The 16419-nt window shown below is 42.7% G+C and overlaps 1 protein-coding gene across 1 annotated transcript in view; it reads left to right on the top strand.

The window, feature by feature from the left end:
- CR1 (complement C3b/C4b receptor 1 (Knops blood group)) overlaps positions 1-6215 on the top strand; it is a 49820-nt gene extending 43605 nt beyond the window's left edge. The window contains 3 exon segments of the mRNA XM_075722542.1: positions 437-503; positions 4140-4241; positions 6179-6215. Coding sequence (XP_075578657.1) covers positions 437-503; positions 4140-4230 — 158 coding nt within the window. The 3' untranslated portion in view covers positions 4231-4241; positions 6179-6215.
- The last annotated feature ends 10204 nt before the right edge of the window (positions 6216-16419 follow it).

Raw genomic sequence — 16419 nt, 5'->3', positions numbered from 1 at the left:
TTTACTGGAAGCATGAATAAATAACTGCCAGTGAACAAAAGTGCTTAGTCCATCTTCTGTCCTTACATTTGTTACCCACTTTTGTAAGCCTACCACTTTCTTAAAAACTTGTTGTAAAAAGTAATGTTACGATGTTGATATATCTGGTTTAATGTTACTGAGCTGGTGGGGTTTTGCCATCTTGGTGGTCACTGTTCTTGAGCTGAACTATCTTGAAGGGTCTTGAGTAAAACATCAAATACATATTTGTGAAATAAGCCATGCAAATTTTAAGGTTTTTTTTGGGGGGTGGGGGTGGGGGGGGGGGGTGGGGTGGAGGGGTTGTATAGGACTTTGGATGAGGACAGTGCTGTTTCTGCTAAAAATTTTTGGGGCTTTTTTGTGAGCTAGAGGTGATCTTTATCACTCTAAGGCTTGTTTTTAATTCTTCCTAAAGTGATTGTGGCAATTGTGGTGTTCTTGGCAGCCTTCTGGGTCTATAAGAAATTCTTTTCACAAAATGGGTGAGTAAACCTACTTTTTTATTATTACTATTATTGCAAATTTCTAAATGACTGAGCAAAAGCAGTGCTAACGCATATGTAAGTTTGTTGAGCTTTATCTGCCCTTTCTTTTTCAAATGCCTGATGATTATATGTGAGCTTATCACAGCAGCTGATGAGACGCTGAAGTCCCTAACAATATATTTGACTTCGGTGTTGTTTCTGCTATTCAGATAAGCTGCTAATTAACACTTGCACTAATGTCAAGGAAGGAAAAACCCTGTTCTTAAGCTTGTATTTGGCATAGGTACACTTGCTGAGGAAAGTACTGTTTGCATCTGCTCTAAAACATGTCAGTTTACCTCTTAAAACCAGTGGTAGTATTGGCTTGTGTAGGCTTGTGTTCATTTTATTGCTTGGATACCCTCTGGCATCACTAGGTCTTGCAGGCTTTGAGAGCCAGAGTGGTTTACGTGAACTGGGAGCCTCGGAGGTGAACTAAGGAGCTTCCTGTCATCTCCATAAGATGTACCAGTGGTAGTGGAGGGTAACTGGAGAACCACTGTGGTTTTGTGTTTTGGACCAGGAGCACCTTGAATAAAATAATATGGGCTTTGTTACAAGGAAAAAGCAAAAAAAAAAAAAAGTGACCTAAACTGGTGCTCCTATGCTGTTTGAAAAAGCAAATAGTCAGCTTTGCTACTAGAATGTTTAATGTGTGGACCCACTTCAGTTTTCTTCTCCTGCAGCAGCAATGATTGGTGTCCCTATGTTAAAGGCTTGCAAAATCAACTGTAAAATATTAGATGCATAAGTACTAGTGTTCTTCTGTTTCAAATGAGACATATAGGGCCTTTTGAACTTTATCTAAACAATAACTGATTGTTAGTTATGCTTTTTCAGGGAGGGGTGGCAGGAGATTTAAAAACCTCTGTGCTTTGCTTCTTGCAGTGATGTCTTATTTTATCTTCTTGAAAAAAAGCCTGTTTTGTTGGAGAAATAGATTGTAACATGCAAAATGCTGAAAATTCAGAGCCAGTTAGGTCGTACACATAGAATGGTTTGGGTTGGAAGGGACCTTTAGAGGCCATCCAGCCCAATGCCCTGCAGTGAGCAGGGACAGCTTTAACCAGACCAGGGTGCTCAGAGCCCCGTCCAACCTGGCCTGGGATGTTTGTAGGGATGGGGCCTCCACCGCCTCTCTGGGCAACCTGGGCCAGTGCCTCACCACCCTCGTTGTAAAAAATGTCTTCCTTATATCCAGTCTAAATCTATTCTTCTTTAGTTTAAATCCATTATTCCTTGTCCTGTCACAACAGGCCTTGCTAAAAAGATTGTCCCCATCCTTCCTATAGGCCCCCTTTAAGTACTGCAAGGCCGCACTAAGGTCTCCCCGCAGCCTTCTCTCCAGGCTGAACAACCCCAACTCCCTCAGCCTGTCCTCGTAGGAGAGGGGCTCCAGCCCTCGGATCATTTTTGTGGCCTTCTTCTGGACCCACTCCAACAGGTCCATGTCCTTCTTGTGCTGAGGGCTCCAGAGCTGGGCACAGGGCTACAGGTGAGGTATCACCAGAGCGGAGCAGAGGGGCAGAATCCCCTCCCTCGACCTGCTGGCCACGCTGCTTTTGATGCAGCCCAGGGTACGGTTGGCTTTCTGGGCTGCGGGTGCACATTGCCGGCTCATGTCCAGCTTTTCATCCACCAGCACTCCCAAGTCCTTCTCCGCAGGGCTGCTCTCCATCCCTTCATCCCCCAGCCTGTATTGATAACGGGGGTTGCCCCGTCCCAGGTGCAGGATCCTGCACTTGGCGTTGTTGAACCTGAGGTTCACACAGGCCCACCTCTCCAGCTTGTCCAGGACCTTCTGGATGACATCTTGTCCTTCTGGCGTGTCAGCCGCACCCCTCAGCTTGGTGTCGTCCGCAAACTGGCTGAGGGTGCACTCGATCCCACTGTCTATGTCATTGACGAAGATATTAGACAGTGCTGATCCCAGTACAGACCCCTGAGGGACACCACTTGTCACCGGTCTCCATGTGGACATCGAGCCATTGACCACGACCCTCTGGATGCGACCATCCAGCCAATTCCTTATCCACCGAACAGTCCACCCATCAAACCCATATCTCCCCAATTTAGAGAGAAGGATGTTGTGGGGGACTGTGTTGAAGGCTTTACAGCAGTCCAGATAGATGACATCTGTTGCTTTTCCCTCGTCCACTGATGCAGTCACTCCTTCATAGAAAGCCACTGGGTTGGTCGGGCAGGACTTGCCCTTGGTGAAGCTGTGCTGGCTGTCTCGAATCACCTCCCTGTCCTCCATGTGCACAGCTTCTAGGAGGATCTGCTCCATGATCTTCCCAGGCACAGAGGTGAGGCTGACAGGTCAGTAGTTCCCAGGGTCCTCCTTTCTTCCTTTTTTAAAAATGGGCACAACATTCCCCTTCTTCCAGTCCCCAGGGGCTTCATCTGACTGCCATGACTTTTCAAATATTATGGAGAGTGGCTTGGCAACTACATCAGCCAGTTCCCTCAGGACTCTGGGATGCATCTCATCAGTCCCATAGACTTGTGTACATTCAGGTTCCTCAGGTGCTCTCGAACCTGATCTTCCCTTACAGTGGGAGGGGCTTTACCCCCCTGGTCCCCATCTTGTGGTCCATCGACTTGGGAGGGGTGAGGAGAGAGGTTGCCGGCGAAGACTGAGGCAGAAAAGTTGTTGAGTACCTCAGCCTTCTCCTCATCCATTGATACTAGGTTGGCATTCTTGTTCATCTTGTTCATAGTGTTACGGTAAGCATCTCATCAAAACTGACTTACCTTTTAAGAAAATCTGTTGGAATTTATCTGGGGTATGTGAAGCAAAGGAAGGGATGCTATAAATAAAGGAAACCAGAGGAAATATTCCTGCAGTTCGTATTTGTAATGAAGTACACACCGTACTACTTGGGAGGACCCTGAGGCTAGCTTATATGCAGTGAGGTTTTAGCCTTGGTATCTTCCACATAGGCAGTACAGTATCATTACAAGGGCCAGAGTGGCTCTGTAAGCAAGAGTGGCTGCGTACCTGTGTGCTGCTGAGCAATTCAGTGCCTTCAGCAATTGCTTTTCATCCATGACTTTGAGTAATCTGCAGTCTGGATGGTTCAAATAAGAGTACATGGGAGTTAATGGTATCAGAGCAGCGCTTTCTTCCTTCATCTGTGGAGAGGCTTCCCAGGGTGTAGAAAGGAGGAGGGATCCAAAGCTACATCATCAAAAATTAAAGAATGTTGTATTCCTGAAACTTTTACAACATGAAAAGTCTTGCTGCACCCGATGCTTTCCTTAAGCTTCCTTGCTGTGAACATCTAACTCTTTCTTGTCTCGAAACCCTGATCTAACCTCCTTTTATTAAGGCCTAGATCTCCCTATTCAGTTTTCTAGGTTCCTGATGTAGCTGAGCCTTTGTGAACTGTTGCGCTTCCAGTGAACTGTTGCGCTTCCAGTGAACTGTTGCGCTTCCAGTGAACTGTTGTGCTTCCAGTACCTCATACTTGCTGGGTTGTAGTCTTCAAACTACAGCAAAAATCTTTCCTTGCCCTCTCTTCCGTGTTTGTTTAATCTACCAGTTTTATAGGACATTCAATTAGACCTTTTTCCCCTTCTGCTGTTCAGCTCGTATGCAGTTGATGAGAGTTGCAAGGAAACGTGTATTTTAAAAACTAATGTACCAGCTGAGATGGAAGAAACTACACGAATTAATTGAATCTTAAAAAGGTATACACTTTCCACCTAATTTGGACTTTTGCAATGACGCTTAAGTGTCTTTTCTTTTTTTAATTATGGTTTACTTAGAATTTCAGGAGAAGTGTGGAATCTAGCTAGTTGTGAACCTCAGTTTCCTATAGCAAAGACTATAATAACCATTCGTTCATTTTGGGACAATAGGATATATTACATAAAGAATTATCATTCAGTGTCATAAATGATAGATAGCTTCCAGTGATTGCATATCACATATCTTAGTTTTGGGTTGTCTTTAAAGAATGAGTAACACATTTTTCTGTAAGATAGAAACTATATACATACTCAGTAGAATGTCGCACCTGTTTCAGTAGTGTGGAATGGATTCCAGTGGTGTGTTACTTTTGTTAGCTAATAGTATAATTCCCTATAATTAGAAGACTGTTGGAGCTGGAAACCACCTTTGCTGCATTACGTGGACACTAGAATTATAAAGGTAGTGAGCATCCCTTCAGAGAAAACCAGATTACATGTGTCTCAGAATTACTGAGTCATCTGCGTTTTCAGCTTTCTAGAAGAAAAATAAAATAAATGAAGGTGCAAACGAGATCTTTTTAAACCTTTTTATAAAAATTAGATTTCTTTTTGAAATTCAAAGTTCTGTAACCCTAAAAAGGGTCCAGATATAGTTGCTTGTTTGGAACTGATTTCCTCTCCTGTATTTTAAACTAGTGCTTCGTTCGGTAGTCAGATGCATTTGATGATAGTTACGATTGCTCCTGCACTTGCATAGGGTCAAATCGGCTCTTTCAAAAACCTGACTCATCAAACCTTGTTACAACAGGACAGATTTACGACAGGACAGCTTAGTTTGACTGTTCCTTGTCGGTATTTTGTCATTACTACCTTAACAGTTACGAGTTTGCACTACAAATACTTTTGTAAACTAGTATCTTCATTTGTGTCGCTTTTCTCCATTGCACAGATTCTGAGAAGTTAATGGTTGAAATGTTATGTCTCTTATTCTAACTTAATGCAAAAGTCTCTTCAAATGCAGAGTCTTGATTTTATTTACTTTTAAGAAACAAGTGACTTTTCAGTATTTCAGTAAGTTTGAGACAGCATATGTGAAAATTAAGCTTGGAGTTTCCTCCAAAATAACATATGGATTAAGGAATATCATATTTACCTCTGAAGTAAGATGTTTCTAACTGAGATAGATCAGTGTTCTGGGTTAGTTTGGCTTATTTTTGGAGAGAGGAAAAAAAGGAGTAGAGTTCTTTTGTCCTATCTTACCTTTTGCACATGACAACACTAAGAGAAATTAATGGTCTGGTATGTGTACACACTATTAACCCCTAAGTTTATCTTAAGGTATCTAGAAGTCCTTAGAGACCTAGAGTAATAGTGTGGAGGTTTGGTATGGGCTTTTTTCTGTAAGGCAAAACAGGAGTTATTCAAGAACCTGAAAATACATGTATGTGGATGTAATTACGAATTTTAATCCTCATATGTTTATTGTAAATTTGCTGTTACTGGACTACAAAGTCAAAATTCTCACAAACTAATATTCAGCTTCTGGTTATAAAATGCGTACTAAACAACATACTGTATTTAAAATAAATTATAAGGGATGGTCTTGATGTAGTCTCCGAATTAGTTAGGAATCCTGTAACTGTTCTGTTTCCAGTTTTTGATAATACTCAGGCACGGTCCATTCATCACTTGAAACGATCCATTTGGATCAAATGCTCTGCTACTCTGTGGGTCATTCTTAGCAGTCTAGTTGACGACATGAAGCAAAAATCTCCTCAGTCTAGTAGTTGCTTAGTAAGAAGAGGACAAATAATGATTTAGTTTCATGACTTTGCCTGTTGATTTAATGATAAAACTAAGGATGTACTTTTAGAATAAATGTAAAAACTATTTTAATGTAAAATCTCTGATTTGACTTGTTTTTTTGTTTGTAGGAAACGTGACAGCACTCCATGTATTGCCGAATATAAGATCTGTAAAGCATGAATGACCTTTTTTGGGGGTGGGAGGGAATTTGGAGTTGAATATACCTATCAGAAATGGAAAATGATTGCACTTGCATTGAGTTTCTGTAGATGAATATCTTGTACTATGTCTTACGCTACTGATTAACTGCAGTAGGAAATCATTAATAGGGTAAAAAGAATATTATATACACACATACATATCTGCTTTTCCTTATGGGCCACTCATTGTCTTTTCTGTGTATGTGAAAAGGTCTTAAAGGCACATACCTGTAGCATGCAAGAGTCTCTGTCGGCGGGAGTACTGGACGTATCGCTGTCATAGTACCAGCGCTGCCTGCCTGCTGCCTTCAGTGCTACCTCTTTTCTTACAGAAGACTATCCAATATTAGTTCTGCTCACTAAAATCCGAATGTGCTTCTCGTTCATTTTTGCAGTTAAGGCGGTATAAATGATTATGTTCTCTCTTTGTAATATGTTTTATTATTAATTTCCCTAGGAGATTGGTACCATTTAAGGCTATGTCTTTTTGAAACTATCACAGTTTAGATCTTATGTATCTCTTTGTTTGCCAAAGTTGGTTTCTGTATATCTAATTAATTAAGATTTGCCTTTAAATCAGAGTTTTATAGCTTTTCCATTGCCTTTAAGAAGCAAAAAAGCCACATATATTTCTGGCTCTTTGATACAGTCCCAGAAAGACTACAGTGGATTTGTTGGAATGGAAAACTGAAAGTTTCTATAGCAAAGGCATCCTCCTGCCTTTGAATGAATTGGCCTATTGACAGAAAGTACCTAATTAAAGGAACTACTGACAAATCAGTGGTAGCCACCTCCTGTCAGGAGCACAGTGTAAGTTCTCTAGGACGCTTGATTTTTCTCGAGCCTTGATGTCAGTTTTGGAGATAATTTTGTTGCTTTTCAGGATAGAAAGGGTGCTGTATGGATCTAGCTTCCTTGCTTTTTTTACTTGAAATCATGTATTCATAGAATCATAGAATATATTCCACATATAGCACTTAAAATCTCTGTATACAGACTACGGGGCTAAATCTAGCTCTGTAATGCTGGATTTAGCATCAGATATCTGTTGAGAAACAGAAGTCTTTCCCTGTCTGACTCCCTTCTCTTCTCATGTTAAAGGAGACCAAACCACTTAGTTGCGGGAGTGAAGGAATGGGTGTGCTGGCCGTGGCGGTAGATGTGGTCTCTCTTTAGGTAGCTGCTTGCTTCATGAAGCTTTGTAGCCAAGACTGTGACTCCAGGAGATCCCGTCACAGCATTTGCCTTGAATTGAGACTCGGACGTGCATGGATAGCTGTTACTTTAAATGCATACTTGCTATTTCTAATTCTTTATTAAACCCAAAAGCGTAATTAGGACAGGTTTTAGCTTTGTGAATCTCTGAGTTTGCTATCAACATACAGGCAGCTCGTAAGAACCAATTTTCCCAGAAAAACCAAATTGCCTCTCTTAGATGGCTGAGGCAGCATTTTAACTGTTCTTGCTTGTCTGTGGTAGGTTGGCACTGCTCTCTACTGCTGTGAACAGATCAGTTGAATAACATAGAACTGTTAAGGGCTTCATAGGGCTTTTTCGGACAATCGCAGCAGTTGTATTGTCAGAGTTTCATAAAAAGGGGGTTTGGCTGCACAGAATGACTTGCTGTTCATTGCCTAGCTGATACCTAGTTTGATAATTGTTTGTAAACACTGTGATAATATACTGGGAATTGAGTGTGTTGGTCCCTAGCTAGCTTGATTATTTATGGCATCTTCAATGTTTTAAAGTATGTTGAAATGCACTTAAAGCTCAAGTGAAATAACTGTAAAAAAATGGCCTTATTTTTACACTTTTTTCTGGATGTAAAGACTAGTAATGACTTGTAATATTACAAATAAAAATGTTAAATTATGTAGCAGTAAGTGTTTGTCTTTCATTCATCATGTGGTAAGCAGCTATTTTCCCGTTACTCTTAAGATGATTTTTCACGTAACAAACTTGCATTAGGTGGTGACTGTTGAGATTGAAGTTTGCAGTTTGTGCACAGAATTACTTAACGGTAGTGTAGAGAATGTGTTTTAATTTGCTGAGCAGTCTCATAGCCTTTTGGTTTTCTTTTGGAAGTGCAGAGAATTTCCCAGAACCTCCAAAACTTTACAGCGTTCACTCCTGAAAAACTTGGTAAAAACTTGATGGAGGAGAGGCGAGTCAGGACCAAAGCCCAGAGAGCATTCTGGCACTTTTGTCCAGTGTGTGACAGATTTAATCTTTAGGGAACGTAGATTAGGCATTTTTAAATAAAACGTTAAGCAAAATGTGATTGTTTTTAATTGTATGAGGTTCACACTCAAAATGTACTTAATTTTCTTAGCGAAGGAATGTGGAGTCAGCTGCCTTATAGAATGAAGCCTTTCAGAGGGTGGAATAGAAAAATAACTAATATGCCTTTTTTTTTTTTTTTTAATTTGTGGTTGTGATACTCAAAATCAGTTGGTGTGGACTGTAAATGATGACATTATGTAGACTGCACAGCTTTACAATCTGTGAAGTTTTGGGATTGCAGTGAGCATTGATGGGGATAGGCAGCTACTAGGCTTTGACTTCAACGCTACAAATTAATTTGTCCTAATTGTCATGAATTCTGCACCATCTTTCGAAAACTCAGTCCCACATGAATTATTTTGTTTTAGAATCTGGAACTGATAATTAAGAGTCATGAACACATGAACTTCATGCTAAGAAAAAGGCTGGATGTAATATAAATGTGGTGTTGCCATCTACTGGTAAAACAAGCTATGTTCTCACAGTGGGAGTAACAAAACATAGGTACAGTATTCCCTAGTTTAATGTTAAGTAATGTGAAGTGTCAGTGGTTGGTAGGCTTCTCGGTGTTACACTTAAAATCAGTGTAGGTGCTCGCTTTTGAGCATGGTTCATATGGGGTGGTGGAAATGGAGCTGGGGACTGAAATGAAGAGACTTGCAGCAATTAGGTATTGTCCAGCAGGGAAACATGTCATCTGTCTACCTGAGACAGAGCCCAATACCAAGTAGCACACAATTTTATTTAAAAGAAAAAAAAAATCTGAGTAAATAACAGGTTAAGGCAAACAAATAGCACATGGAATATAACTGGTCAGACGGTGAGGTGGCTGTGCTCTCACACATGGGCCCTGGCTTGCTCGAGCTGAAGAATCTTAGTTACGTGTTTGAACAGATGCTTCGCTTTCTCTTGAAGCATCCCTCCTAGTTGAACGTGATGCTGACTGTCCTCCTTTTGTGCAGGATGTTCGGCCTGTAGGTGTAACTTCAGGTCAGAGAACAGAAGAGCATACCGTACGTGTTTGTGAAGCAAGATCATGCTTTTGATGGTGTTTATAAGGACTTTGGGGGTCGGGGGAATGACGTTTTCCATTACTGTTGCTTTTCCCCCTACATCATAACCGATTTCAAATGGTGCTAGACAAAAACTGAGACTCTGAACACCAAGAGAAATCGGTCAGCCTGTGTAAGAGACATTTTCCTGGCTCAGAGAAGAATCCTCTTGTAGATGACAGCTACGCATTCTTTAAAGACGACTGTTCAGTGGTCTGATCAAATGCTTCATCCACACAGCGATCGTCTTTTCTGTGTATAATAACGTTTGACAACAGTGAGGTCAAGCAAAAATAGTTCAGCTTCGTTTTAGTGGTTTGGATGCAGGGGTATAGCAGTCGTCTGAAACATTACTAGAAGTTACCAGCAATAAACTTAAAAAATAATGCTAGAAAAAGGAGTGGATTCTGTGTGCACCAGTGTGACATCATCATGATTGCTGAAGGCACTTTTGTGTTTAACTGCTGAGATCAAATTGTTGGAGGGAATTTCGGTGTTTGCAGAGCAAGTGTCTGGGAGCTAATGAGGAATGATAATTCTATGGCGATAGAGTCCCCAAGCACAGAGTGGAAATACATTTGCTCTAAGTTAGTAAATTAAATGTTAGGGTCCTAGTGATTGTATAATAAAGGAAATGTACTCTGCCTGTCAAGATGCAAGAAGTACTACATTGGTTTTCATGCAGCTTTCGGATCACTTTACTCTGGACAACTTTAACTCAATAGCCATTGTTTATTAATTAGAAATACATTTGAAGGAAGCTGTTCCTGTTGTGGCCCTAGCTTGAGAGGGTGTATACAGTGGTTGTAAAAGTGTCTAGAAATCAGATGATGTTACAAAGTGGACGGCTGGCAAAAAAACCCATCGCAAAAAGTGCTGATTTAAGGAGTAGAGGCTGTTGGTGAACTTAGCAGCTGCTTGATCTCCTCCCACGCTGTAATTCTTGCTCCTAGAACACTGATTTCAAATGGTGCTAGATACAAAGTGGGAAAATCTAAGCCACCATGTGAAACCAGCTTCCAGAGGAAGACACGTCTCGTGCATGGCTGCAGGCTGAGAGAAAATCCTTCATCTCCACCGTACCTAGAGAAAAATTCATTTATTTAATTTTATTAGAAAGTAAGACAGTGAACTTCGGGACAGTTATTTTATTGATGCTTTTTTTTTTTTTTTTTTGGCATCTTGCAAATAGCTGAGGCTGATGTAGGAGGAATGAAATAATGTGATGGAGAAGCCCACCACTCTGGCAATGGCTGCGATTTCCTTTCATAGCCAGGTGGAATATACCGGAGCTCTTATCAGCAAGTAGTGAAAAAGGTCGGACTTTGTAGCGCAGAGTACGCTACTGAGGGGGGCGGGGAGTGTGCGTTGTACAGGAACACTTTTTTTCATGCCACTGCAGATAGAACCAGGCTATAAACCTCATTCTGTCCAAGGCAGAGAGTGTTCTGACTTTCCATCACTCAGCTGATCTCAGCAGCATCAGAGAGGACAGATCAGGTGCTTTTTGTGACAGGGAAAGGAAATGTGACTGTCGTGACGGAGCTTCCTTTGTCAGCTGTATCACACGGCCTGTAAACAGCATGCTTTTCATAAGCAAGGAGTTGCAGATTTTTGTGAGAAGTTTTAAATTCTGTAGGGACAATGAAAATAAATTGCATGGGAATGACTTTGAGTGTGGGTCAGAATGAAACCTAAAAAGGGAGCATTTGCAAATCTAACTGTAAATGGTTCGACGAAAGTTGTCAAGGAAGTAGGAGAGTGTGAAAATGAGTGGCTGATGGTTATTGGAAACGGAACAGGTCTGAGCAGTGCTGTAGCGCAGCACAGCCGTGGTAGTTAACCTGCAGTGTACGTGTCTCAGTACAGCGCGAATAGACGGGGTGTCTCGAAGCCTGTGAATGACTACGCACGTGCAGAATTCAGGAACTGTCAACCCCTGGCTGCTGTGTCTAACCTGGGCTGATGCAGAAGCTGATGTAAAATGGAATAAAGTGCGGCAGAAGCAGAGTCGGGAGTTTCATTTATTGATGCCCTGGGTTTTTGGCAACTCTGCATTAGTTTTGTAACTAGCTCCAAGAATCTGCCTCAGTGCCTACATCCTAATGCACACCCACAGACAGCAGAGAAAAGCTCGGAGAAAAGAGCATGTCCTTCCAAGAAAGGGGAGTGGAGGAAGGGGAAAGAACTGTACTAGATTACTGTGTCTGGATATTTACTGTAGTTTCTAAATCCATTAACTGGGGCAACAGGGTGAAAGACAAGTGGAAAGCAGGTTCCCTCCCCTGTGTCTGTCTTGCTGGCACAGTTATTTATGAGGCACCCTGTGTTACCAGCGTGAAGATTTACTACTGAAAAGCTGGACCGAGAGTTGCTGCTGACTAGAGGTCACTTGCAGCACAAAGTACCGCAGCAGCATCTTTCAGAAACAGGCTCAAAGTGAGGGTTGCTTCGGTTTTTTCTTGTCTCAGTAGTAAGCATGTGCCTTAACAGTTAAAAGAAATCTTTATCAGGGTTTTCAAAAACAGTTGGTGGAAATGTCACTTACGTTTGTGCTGCTGAAAATGAGAGCTTCTGTAGAGGTATGAGACTTCCAGAGTCTGAACTGGGTCTGAAGTGGTGGACTTGGTCGTGTTAGGCTAACGGTTGGACTTGATGATCTTAAAGGTCTCTTCCAACCTAAACGATTCTATGAACACCTATGCATACCTTCCCCTCCCCTCTCCAAAGCAGACCAACCTTTCCAGAAATATCATGCGGCAGCTGAAGACCAGTGGCTCATTCATTATTTATAGTTTTGATAAAACCAGGTTTCACTTCAGCATAATTAAGATACTGCTGCCCCTCCTCCAGGCTACCTGACGATTGTCCTGTTGCCTTAACAAGCTCCCCTTCCCTCCAAGTCAGCCAGAAGGTGTCAGCCCTTTCTGCCGAACTGCAGGTACACCTTTTATGCAGGACGCATCTGTGGCAGCGTATGCTGTTCTTTCCAGACCTAACAGCATGCTTGGGCAGGCAGCATGCAGAGGGGAGGAGGAAAAAAGAGAGCAGTTCAAGACGCTGTGATACGCAGCACTCAACTATTAATACGCACACGTGCAGAAAAATAAACCAGTGCTTGTCTCAAGCATTTGCTGGGTGTGTGTTGAATGTGTACATATGGACATACACAGACACACATATGTGTGGAGACAAGCAAATACTATCAGCTATAGTTGGCTTTCTCAAAGCATTCTGGAGTTTTCAATAAATAATAGCAGGAAAAGTACAATATTATTCTGGGTTTTTTCCTCCTTTTTCAGAGACGTTTTAGTAGCAGTACTGTTCTGTAGCTTCTTCCAGAGGAACATCTCAAAGCCCTTCACGGACCTCACACTGGTTTATACCTTCTATGTGAGACAAAGGCAAAAAGGGAAGAAATCCCTGCCTCTCCCATGAAAGGGAACTTCCTCCCTAGCCTAAGACCTTTAATCTGGTCTGCAGGAGCAAGGCAAGCCTGGATGTCACAGATGTGATTTTTCACAACCTACAGCTTATAAATTAAGGCACTTCTGGGGCTTCCACAGTAAGCAAAACAGATCTCTGTATGACCCGTGTGCATCATAAATTTTTTCCTCTATTTTCCAGTCACAAAGTGAAACTCCTGGTTCATCAGACTCTGGTCTCCCCTGGAGAAAATATTCCCATTTTACACGCAGAAAATCTGAGCCTGATGCATCATCCCCACAGTCAAGGAGTGAGTCAGACCAGGGCCAGGTGCAGGACAGAGGGGTGTGACAGTGCAAGTGGTGACCTGTAAGGGGAATTGAAATGAGTGAACTTCTAAGGTTTCAAAAAAGCTTCCTCAGCCCGGGGGAGCATGTAACTGCATCTGTTTGTTGTGCAGTTCTGTTACTGTGTGGTGTTGCGTAGGTCAGGTATGGACAAATGTGCCCCAACTTGCAGCCTGAGCCAGTCGTTGGTGTGTAACGCTTTCTGTGTCGGCAGAGCGCTGACCTCGGCTGAGTAAAGGTAGGGTACATGCTGCATTAGTGAAGTTGATGATTGTGACTAGAAGACGGCTCTGGAGATGCTGCTGCTATTACGGGCAGCAAAAAACATGTACTTCCCTCATAAGTTTAAAGCATAATGGCCTTTTTTTTTTTTTTTTTCCTTGATTAAGACCAGAATAAAAACTCCGGATCGCATTCCTTAGTGAACATAGTCTATTCCATTAGTCCTACTACTGTAGCCTTACAATTGCAGTATAAATAGTAAAGTTAAAAGCCAGGCACTCTGGGTCTGCAAACCTTGTGCTACCTGCCCGCCCCCCCAAAGCCAAAGGCAGCCTGAACAGCCGGCTGCGGCACGCTGCGGGTAAAAGCCTGTAGAGCCTTTTGTCCCATTTAGCTCTGTTTGAGCAATGGGACAGTCAGGCCTGCTTGACATTTGAGTCACTAATTGCAATTCCTATTAAGGGTAATCTGTCAGAACACTCACTAGCATTTGTCTAACTGTGCTGAACTGTCATCAAGCTGCCTATCATGCTAATCCATTTTTTAAAATGGTCTAAGGGTTTGGGGGTGAGAGGAAGGCCAGGTTTTTGTTTGCTCGTTTGTTTAAAGTAGGGAGAAGCAGCTCTTTTCCAGATAATTTAGGGCAGGGCAGGTGACAGGCAGTGTCAGTGACAGCTGAAATTCAGCTTGCGAATAGGCGCGAGAGGTGCACCTTAGCCTCTTCTCTTTGCACGGTGGCCTCACCGAAGGCACGCTGGTGTGTGGCTAACTCTTGCTGCTTTGGGCGAGTTTTGATAGAGCTCGTTCCCAGCATGGGTTTGGTGCCAACCCTGATTCTCCTAAACAACGCTGAGCCACGGTCTGGCAGTCAGCATCGGCAAACGGGTATCGGTGGTTTGGATCCAGCAAACCTCATGCTGAGGGCAGGGCAGTTCAACGCTAGCATCCACCCAGGCACGCTGGGTGACGTGACGGGCCACACCAGCCTTCGTTTTATGGTTCTGCCATACTGATCCACGTTTTCTGTGGTGCTGGGGTCTAACAAAGTAGGCTAAAAAAAGTGCAAGAGACGTTTAATTTGCAGATTACAGATCTTTTGGAGAAACTTGGAGATAGTTCGTAACAGCACAACATCACTAAAATAATTAGGATTTATTCACAAGACCTGTCTTTTTTTTTTTTTAAATCCAGAACTTTGTTTCAGACTGTTAAGTAAAATATAACACTTACTTGCTATTTGCTGTTCCTTGCCCCAAAGCTATTCTGAACTGAAGGCGACGGTTTTAGCATGGTCACCATTCGAGGAGTGCTAGATATTAGGGCTACAATTTCTGATCTTCTGCTTCCTGTCTGCTCATCTGAAATTGCATTGACTTGCCTGGAGTCATGCAGTTTTCTCCCACCTTTGCTTTCATGAGAGTTCCTAGGCAAAACCACAGCCTGTTTGGAGGGCACAGGAACTACTGAGCCACTGAATCCTATTGAGGATTTCAGATTTCACAAGGAACAATGAGGTGAAACTGGGCAAACTTACACAGGGGAAGAAAAGCATCGCGCTTACGTGACCCAGGTCATGGAAGAGCAGTAGGAAGGTGCAGCACTGAAAACTCATCAAATTTAGCCATACACAGCTTGACTGAACAGCACATCAGAAAGCTAACTACGCTAAAAAAAATTATTCACCGAAGTAGCTGAAACCAGAAAAGTAATTTTCTGTTCCTAACTTCTGTACCTAAGCACCACCTTAGAATATAAAGTATTGATTGCAGGTCTCGAAAGCAGTCACGGGGAGATTATTGTTGTGATTTGTATAGTCAGTTCAGGAACGTGGTGTTCCCCCAACACTACCGTTCCAGCTACTTTAGGTATTGTCAAGGGAAGTCATATTTTTCTTTGTGTCATTCAAGAGACAAAAGAATATCCTGTGCCGGTGAAGAGCATAGGGAAACAAATACTGCCAGATGTTCACTGAAGTATAACCTGCCCTTAAACCGGACATTTGAAAACATGCCTTCAGTACCCTGCCCTATCTTAACACTAGCCGCAGTGGAAGGACCTGTCAAAAAAGCTGGAGAAAAGCACTGACCAAACTCCTGGCTGAATCCCCTGAGCACATGAGCTGGTTGGTTGTACCTGTTCCCAGGATTTCCATCATTCGGTCTATCACTGAAACTTCACTGTGTGTTTGAGAGCCATTGTCAATGTTTAAGAAGCATTTGAGCTGTATATCCAAATACAGAACTAGTGGCTGCTGTTGGACACCTACTATGCACCATTTGCACTGGATAGAGAGTGTTTGTGTGGGGAGCTGAAGAGATGTGCTGCACTCAGAAATAGCGCTCTTCCTTGGAAAGCTTAAGGGCTGAATCACACTGTGTTGGCTCAGTTTTTAGCAGACAAGCTATCATATATGCCTCCCTGTAGGCGAGGAGTCGTCACTGGCATCAGGATTAGCCGCCAGGTTCTTTCCCTTTGAAAACTAGAGAATAATGGTACTGAAGGCTAAGGCTGACTTTAAGCGCAGTCGGGGCAGGAGGCTTGGGCAGGCTGGCTAGGAAAACCGGGAGCAGGAAGGGTCCACTTGCATCCATGCTCGGCCTGCACTGTCTCCCGTGTTCCTCTCTGTTCAAAAGGAGCCAGATAACATGCCCCCAGATCGAACTTTGTTATTGCAAAGATGGGGACAGAGTGAGTTATTTTGCTCAAGATCCTCGAGGCATTAACCACTCCACTGCTGCCTATGAAGCTGAGAGGGCTAGAGCCAGCCCTAACATACCCGTGGTTGATGTTGCCCTGAGTCAACTGAAAACAGTAGTGACACGGACAAATAGGAACACCG

Source organism: Pelecanus crispus, chromosome 17 (assembly GCF_030463565.1).
Source record: "Pelecanus crispus isolate bPelCri1 chromosome 17, bPelCri1.pri, whole genome shotgun sequence".
NCBI lineage: Eukaryota > Metazoa > Chordata > Aves > Pelecaniformes > Pelecanidae > Pelecanus > Pelecanus crispus.
The sequence above is the reverse complement of the archived record's forward strand: the minus strand, read 5'-3'. Positions and strand labels throughout refer to the sequence as shown.